This window comes from Medicago sativa, chromosome 6 (genome assembly GCF_051527215.1).
Source record: "Medicago sativa cultivar Bolivia chromosome 6, Bolivia_mono, whole genome shotgun sequence".
In the NCBI taxonomy this organism is placed as follows: domain Eukaryota; kingdom Viridiplantae; phylum Streptophyta; class Magnoliopsida; order Fabales; family Fabaceae; genus Medicago; species Medicago sativa.
In genome coordinates, this window is record NC_140754.1 from 26,795,001 (window position 1) to 26,803,500 (window position 8,500).

Consider the following 8,500-nt stretch of genomic DNA (forward strand, 5'->3'; position numbering starts at 1 on the left):
TTAAAAAAGCGGTTTTTGTAATTGGGGCATGTTTTGTTAAACCGCCCATAAGAACCATATTTTGACTTTTATCTGGAGAATATCCAACAATAGCTTCCATGGAATGAATAATGGATCCAGATCCTAAAAATAACAATGCTTTTGAATAAGCATGAGTAATCAAATGAAATAAAGCGGCTCGATAAGAGCCCATACCTAAAGCTAACATCATATAACCCAATTGAGACATTGTAGAATAGGCCAAATTTTTCTTAATATCTTTTTGAGCAATCGCTAAAGTAGCTCCTAATACTACTGTTATTATACCTATCAAAGCTATTACACTCATTATGGGGGGTATAACTATGAAAAGAGGAAGAAGTCGAGCTACAAGAAAAATTCCTGCTGCTACCATAGTAGCAGCATGGATAAGAGCGGAAATAATGGGGGGTTCCTTTATTTTAGACGAAAATTACGGATCTGAATACTTTATTAGTTCTATAGTTAATTAAGGTTTTAGTGCTTAAGTGTGATTAAACCCTATTTGAGTAATAGAAAAACAAAGTGTTTGATACTTTTAATAGTTTCGACAGAAATAGAAATTACATCTCGAATACAAACATTATTCAAGAAAGAACTAACAAAGCTTCACGAAACAATGATTTTGCTTGTCATTATATACAACAGAATATTTTCCCTTCCAGTACAGCAACTCTCAATGCTTGCTACTAGGATGCTGTCAAGTGTCAGCTGCAAAATTTACATTGTGCAATACAAACATTAATTTAATGGTGATCAAGAAACAAAGTTAAAAATATTCACAACCAAATAATTAATGGATTTAATTTGTGTATGCTGACAATGTAAAACTTTTTTACACATGCATCTAATTAAATCATGTCATGTAGATATTTTAAGAACTAACCTATAAAAATGACATTTTAGTATGATTTGATTGGACGCATGTCTAAAAAGGTTTTACATCATATGTGCATACAAAGTACTCTCCTAATTAATTATTGGAGTACTAAATATATATAGTTGTAAGGTTTAAAACTTCATTGAGAAATTAAATGACAAAATATCAAAATCATTAGCACTATGTACCTTCTAGTCTTTGAGCCACATTTGGAACCTTGTCACGTTGACTGCTACCAATACATATATAGAGTCTATCAACTTGTTCAAGAACCTTATATACGCAATTCTCCAAGGTCTCCAAAGTAGTATTGGCCCTATTAATCCCCAAAAACCTGTGAAATAGCCTATCCCCAAGCACATGTAAAATCCTTCATGGAAAACTGAATTGTCATCTTCACCCTGAATTTCTGACCCTGGAGGATTTACCGTCGTCGCGTCTTCGGGACATTTCTTTTCAAGTGGTTCACCACAAAGATCAAGATTTCCTTCAAAACCTGAGGGATCTAAGGTTTGCAATTGTCTGCCAAAAGGGATTCTTCCGGAGAGAGAGTTGTTTGACAAGTCTAAAATTTCCAGCCGGTCGATGTTCGAAAGAGTTGAAGGAATTTTACCAAAGAAATGGTTTCTTGACAAGTCGAGGAAATCAAGTGAAACTAAATTTCCAATTTCATATGGGATTTCTCCGCTCAAATTGTTTCTTGATAAATTCAAAGAGACTAATCCAACCAAATATCCAATCTTTTTGGGTATTTCACCTGTTAAATTATTACTTGAAAGATCAATGCCCTTAAGACGCATCTCTGGATGCTTGAACCCACGTTCCATACCTTTCCAGAATAAAGGTATGTTAAACGTATAATTATTGAAAATTACACTATACATGTAAAAGTAGAGTTGCCTTGTCGAATATATTTGACTTTCAGTTTCACTAGTATTGATGCTCTTTTCAGACAATGATTTAAAATTCTCTAAGCATGTTGGAATTCCTTCTGATAAGTTATTTCTTGAAATATCCAAAACTTGAATCTTCCTTAAATAACAGAGGTGGATAGGAATGTTTTCGGAGAAGTGATTCCCTGTCATGCTCAAGATTATCAATTGTTGCATGTTTTCTCCTATCCATGTTGGAATTGAGCCAGACAACAAATTTTCACCCACATCGAACAACATTAATTTTCTGCAATTCTTCAAAGTGGAAGGCAAGTAACCATTCAAACTATTATTTCTTAAAACCAAAGCTTCCAATTTAACAAGGGTGCCCATGGACTGTGGTAGCTTCCCCCAAAGCTTATTGTTTGTCAAATCAAGAAACAATAATGTGTTTACAGAATTCCAACAATTAGGAAGATGTCCCTCTATTTGATTGTTTGATAAATCTAGAGTGACCAAGTTTGTTGTTGGTGCATTTTTATCACATAAAAATGAAATCAAATGCGAAAATTTATTTTCAGAGAGCATAAGATGTGAAGCTTGTAGCAAAAAGGAAGGAACTCCACCCTCAAATTGATTTGAATTCAAAAATACAGCCGGACTTTGAGGAAGCTTGTATGGAAAATCTGGAATTGTACCGATTAGATTGTTGTGCGACATATTCATTAATATCATAAGTTGCGAGTTGTTCCAAAACCATTCGGGTACACCATCATTAAGCCCTGTATCAGAAATATCAAGTTGCACTATGGATCTTTGTGTTTGGAGCCAACTTGGAAAGCTTGAACCCAACTTGCAAGATGCCAACTTCAAATATCTTAATTCGAAAGGAGGAACCCAACTAAGGGGAAACTTTATGGATAATGAGTTGTATGATAAGGATAATATTTTCAATTTGGAAAAATTGGTGAGATGTAATTCATTGATTTCACCTTCCAAAGCATTACCCTCCAAGTTAAGATACTCCAACTCAGATAGCAAGTTGATGCATTTAGGTAGCGCGCCTGTTATTCTATTATGAGATAAATCCAAATGTTTAATATGTTTCAAGAAAGCTGGGATCTCTCCTTGTAAATTGTTTTCTGAGAGTACAAGAAATTCAAGAGAGTTCATTACTTTCCCAAATCCATCTGGAATGGGACCTTCTAACAAGTTACCAAAGAGGTTAAGGCTATGAAGATTGGTGGTAAAGTTAAAAGCCCATAAAAATATTTCTGATGATCTCAACATATTTGAGGAAAGATCAAGGATGAGAAGGGAAGATGAAGAGTTCACAACTGAAGTAGATGACACAAGAAATTTTTTATCTGTAAGCATGCAATTTGTTAGATACAGCTCTTGCAATTTGGAGCTAAAACTGACGATACCTGGAAATTGGGATGACGAAATATTATTATATGAGAGGTCAAGGATGACAAGAGAAGGAAAGTTTGGATAGAGATGAGATGATAAAACAATATTGTTCTGAGAAAGACGAAGTTCTTGAAGATTAAGACTAATATTTGACAAGAATTGAAAAGTTGATGATGTCAAAAAATTGTTAGAGAAATCAAGGATGGTAAGAGACTTGGAAAAGTTAGAATGAGAATGAAACAAAGATGCGACATCAGTATCTATAAGACCAAATTCAACTAACCTCAACTCTCTTAAGTTTGGAATAAACTTTATGATTGTTTGCAGTAAGTAGTGAAAAAAGACAAACCTACGATATTGTCCGCTCAGGGAAAGACTTGTTAAAGAAGAGAGTGTAGACAACCACTTTATATTACTATATGTGAAATCAAAATACACATCAAGTTTAAGAGTTTGCAAAACGGGAAGATTCCCTAGTTGAAAAGGGATTTCTCCAGAAAGAGAAGTTCCTTCAAGATCAAGGTACTGCAGTTGAGAGAGATTTCTAAGTTGACAAGGGATTTCTCCAACAATATTTTCGTTATCTCTTGGATTGAGATATCGTAAACGTGTAAGATTCCCGAGTTGAGAAGGGATTTCTCCATTCGTACCATAAGACATCTCACTTAGATCTAGATATTCAAGCTCTAAAAGTTTTCCAATTTGATAAGGAATCCTCCCACCAACTAAAGAATTTGAGAAATTGAGATACTTTAACTTGGTAAGTGAGCCTATTTGTTCTGAAATAGAATTGCCATAAAATATATTATTGCTAAGATCCAAATATTCCATATTTTGTAAGACAATCAACGAAGTGAAATCGATTGAACCTACCAAGAATTGTGTATCAGCACCACGAAGATCAAGTTTCTTCACATGACCTGTTTCATTGTTGCACTCAATTCCTTTCCATTTGCAGCAGTCTCCATCTTTGTCATCCTCCTTCCATGTAGACAGCATGTAAGAGTCGTCACCGATGCTTTGTTTGAACTTGAGGAGTGTTTGTTTCTCCCTCTCTATGCACTTTGATTCAACACTTTCAACTGTAGTATTTTTGAACTCATTAGTGGATCCAGAGTTAAGCAATAAAAGCAATTGCAATACATAAAATATTTTGAGAATATAATTGCTCATTTTGCTTCTGTTAAATATTTTGTTAAAGCTTTTCTTTTTAGTTGTGAAGTATAAAAACTCGTGGGATAGATTTATATAGATTGATTGCTCGAAGGAGTGGATGTCTCTTTCTCCTGACCAAAAGATTCTTTTATTAAAAATATATATATTCATTGAAAATAAAATAAGAACATTACATATATACATCAAACCAAAAGAAAAGGAACCAAATAATACACGTCCAATTTCTATCTTATCATGATTTTAAATTGACTTGTGTGGATATTAGTTTGGCAAGACTTGTATAAACAGTTTTAACCAACTTATTTTTGTACTAAATTTTTACCGTACTTATAAATGAAAAATAAATAAAACATGAAGTAAACTGGACTGCCACATGCATCTCAGTCATTAAACTGAAATTCAACTTGAGTGGAAAGAAGAAAGAAGAAAAAAAAAAGTAAACTTCAACATGTGGTTTTTTAAAACATTGCAGTAATTAGGTAAAAAATAAATATATTTATAATATTGTCAAATGTAGTGCTTTAATGAAATATTTTAATATTTTATATGCAAAACATCTTTATATATTTTCACTGTGCTCATTGTGGATTTTATATGCTAATATCACTGGAGAGAAATTTTTATGTATTGGTATGAGAAAATCGATATGATAAAATTTTAAAAACTCGTAACTATTTTGAAAATATCAACATTTTTTTTGAACAAATCAAAATGGGTGGGATCCACAGAGACCATGTCTTCATCCATAGGATTCCAATTACCTAGATCAATCAAAAATTTGATTATATTAAAAACCAACGGCTGATCCCTCCAGCATAAGGTGTGTCAAAGAGAATAACCAATAATTACAACAGAGTTTCAAACAGTAGTAATAACAGTTAGCCAGCACCCAAACATAAAAATGGATTATGACACCAATCATGGAATTTATAGTGATAGGCTGAAAATTGAGCTTTAAACCACCAAAAGGAAAGTAGCTTTATGTTCTCCAAAAGCTGAAAAGGAGTAGCTTCTTTTGCACAGAAAATTCCAGCGTTCCTTTCATTTTAGATTGTAAGATCCCAGTATTTTATCTTTTTTAAAATTTTATGCTAAACTATTTTATCATAATTTGACATGAAAATATTTCATCCTTTTGAATTATTGAGTGAAATATTATTTTACAATATTTTAGCAATGAATAAGAATATTATTTATTTCACAATAGCATGTATATGAATAATGATTAAATAATGTTCACCAATTATATTATTTGCAAATGAAGACCTTTAATGTATTACTAGGATAAAATAATTTAATGGCTATTAGTTAAACTGCATCATGCTCCCTTACTTGTTATACACGTTCAAATTCCTCTTTCATATTGATATATTTCCTTATTATTATCAAAGTAGTAAAAACTAAATAAGAGTAGAACAAACCCATTATTATAGAACAAAAACTAAAGGCAGTTACAATAGCCTAGCATAAGCAGAGTTCGTGAGTGAAAAGAGAAGCATGTGACTGAATATAAATTTCAACTGCCTTTGATATTTACTTTGGCAACCACGTTTTCCACTTCTATTAACATTAGTACCACTTATTTAGGAAAAAGGTTAGTGTGGGGTTACTAGCTCCCTTTAGCAACCAGTTAATCGGTTCCCTCTCTCAAATTTCATTCCACACTTAAAGGAACAAAATAGGAAGAAAACAAAGAAAGGGTAGAAGAAAAACAAAGAAAGGGTAGAAGAAACTTGGAAGGAAAAAGGGTAGAAACAAGATGAAAGATTCAAACTTTTGAAGTCACCACCAAAATCTTCGACAAGATCGATGTAGTGGAACAAACACGGTTGTGTGGAAACTTTAAGAGCTACTATTGCAAAGGATCGATGTAGTGGAACAAACACGGTTGTGTGGAAACTTTAAGAGCTACTATTGCAAAGGTACGTAAGGGCATCATTCCATGCACTTTCGTACGTGTATGTCTGTATATATTTGTGTTGTGATGATTATCATAGTGTTGTTGTTTTGAAGTGAATGCTATGTGTTATATAGTGGTGATGTGATAATTATCTTGGTGGTGTTGTTTTGGCATGAATATTATGTGTATTATTTCTGTGGTGTTGTTTTAATATAAATACTATTTGTTTATGGGTGAATAACCTTAAGTAACTAAAATGGTGATTCAAAACAATATCCAAAGGTGGGATATTATAATTTTGATTTTAGGAGATTACCCAACGGTGGGGTATTTACGGAGACATTCATGCATTAGATGACTCAGACAAATGCCCAATGGTGGGGTACTGAACATCGAGTTTTAGGAGTTATTATCCAACGGTGGGGTAATGGCGATTCATATGCATTAGGTGTTTCAGAATAATGGCCAACGGTGGGGGTACTGAACATCGAATTTTTAGGAGTTATTACCCAATGGTGGGGTATTGCCCAATGGTGGGGTATATTGTCCAATAGTGGGACATTTGGCCCCGTTTAGAGGTGAAATCTGGATCATGAGCATTTGCATATAGACTGACCAATAGGGATAACACATTTTAGTCAGGTTGTAACTTAAGGCGAGGTGTGGTGATTATGCAACTGAGTAATGTGTCATGTACGGACTATTTATTTATTTGGTTATTTTTGGTTATATATTGTGTAAATTTATATTTGCATGCATATTTGTGCTATGTTTGTTAGTTGGAGATGACCCTTACTTTTGGACAGATGACGTTCAATCCGTCTTTCCTCCTTGGCGGTGACGCCGAGGAGGTAAAATGATCTAGTAGATGAAGACGCAAGTACAATGGTGGTGCACATTTGGAGGCTTGATATATTCCGACACTGGTATTAGCCTTGTTGAGAAAACTTTTCACAAGCATCCAGAGCTTTGACCAGTTAGGTGTACTCTTGGGTAGAAAAAGGCCAAGTGCCTGTTTTATCTTGGTTTTCGGGTGTCAAACATTGATTACGTTTGAACCTTTTAAACCGGTGATATCTTATTTTTTCTTGGGAAGGGAAAAGTAAGCAAAACCCTTGAGAATCGAGGTCCGGGAGTTGTTTTCGCTACGGGAAGGTGTTAGGCACCCATAACGACTATAGTATCCTATAGGAACCGTCTTTAATTACTACGCGCGCGCTTTATTTTTAAATGCTATTTTGGAAAATGATATTTACACCTAAGAGTTTCTAAGTGAAGAATTGGAGGGAGAAGAATGTTTTTTTGATTTTTATTTTAGTTGAATTGAAGGAATTTTGTTCCTTGCCTACGTACCCGTTTAAGGGATCAAATCCACCGTAGTTCTCTTCCAAAAATGTTTTTGTTTTTGTTGATTGATTTTAAGTTTGAAAATTGGATTTTGAAGAATAGAAAGAGGCCTCAAGGGCATGAGATTATGAAATTGTGAGGTTGAATTAGTGATTTGCAAAAGAAGTCAAGTATGATTATTTTTCATTGAAATTTGATTAAGAAAATGAAAAGGAAAATCAATGGGGTTTTGACCCCAAGGTTTATTAGGAAAAAGATTTGAGTGATGTTGTTCACATTTTTTTGGAAAATGATTTTTCAAAGTATAAAGCCTAAACATTCATCTAAACATACAATCCTAAACATACATCTAAACATGCATATTCTAGCTATATATCTAAAGTGAGGTGTGTGCATGTGTCGGTGCTTGTGTCGGTGTACATTATTAGAGTCCATTGTCCTTTACATCATTGGCCTAGATACATTCTATGGTCTTGCAAGAATTAAAATGACATGAAAGTAAAATATTACAAGAACCCCTAAGTGTTACATTCTAATCTTTGGTGAAACTTAAAGTGCAAGAAATTAAAGTGGAGAGGGAGATGGAATGTGGAATGCTTATGAAATGTATGAGGCATGAAATAGAATGGTTAGTGAGAATAAGGCATAATAGAATAGAAAGGTAGGCAAGGAAATACTAAGACAAAGAATGGTAAAAATGCCAAAAATAAAGTGTCAAAATGTAGTGGAAATTTATCATAACATCTCAATGAGTGCATGACCTATAATTCTCTTATTATGGTAATTTTCAAAGAGTTTTATTGTAGCCATAATATGGGAATTATAGGAATATACCCAAGCCAAAAGGTAGGATGCATTTTCTAGACACATTTGACACTTTATTTTTACAAGACT

At 33.5% G+C, this 8,500-nt stretch overlaps 1 protein-coding gene and 1 pseudogene across 3 annotated transcripts in view; both read right to left on the reverse strand.

Moving 5' to 3' along the window:
• The window catches only part of LOC146914240 (NAD(P)H-quinone oxidoreductase subunit 5, chloroplastic pseudogene), a 1,032-nt pseudogene extending 272 nt beyond the window's left edge, over positions 1-760 (reverse strand). Inside the window, exons 1-2 of the transcript XR_015016575.1 lie at positions 743-760; positions 1-433 (exon numbers count right to left, since the gene is read on the reverse strand). The exon at positions 1-433 is cut by the window's left edge and continues 272 nt beyond it. The product of XR_015016575.1 is annotated as an NAD(P)H-quinone oxidoreductase subunit 5, chloroplastic pseudogene (transcript). The remainder of the gene's footprint in view (positions 434-742) is intronic.
• LOC146914241 (receptor-like protein EIX2) lies at positions 753-6,690 on the reverse strand. 2 transcript variants are annotated; one of them, XM_085717129.1, is made up of 2 exons: positions 5,692-6,690; positions 753-4,265 (listed from the first exon to the last, which is right to left on the reverse strand). In XM_085717129.1, exon 2 carries the CDS (start codon positions 4,180-4,182, stop codon positions 1,090-1,092), a length of 3,093 nt encoding a protein of 1,030 aa, XP_085573255.1. In that variant the 5' UTR covers positions 4,183-4,265; positions 5,692-6,690; the 3' UTR covers positions 753-1,089. The 2 variants fall into 2 exon arrangements, with proteins under 2 accessions (XP_085573255.1, XP_085573256.1); XM_085717130.1 differs by lacking the exon at positions 5,692-6,690 and having other exon boundaries at positions 755-3,962; positions 4,057-5,655.
• Between the last annotated feature and the right edge of the window lie 1,810 nt (positions 6,691-8,500).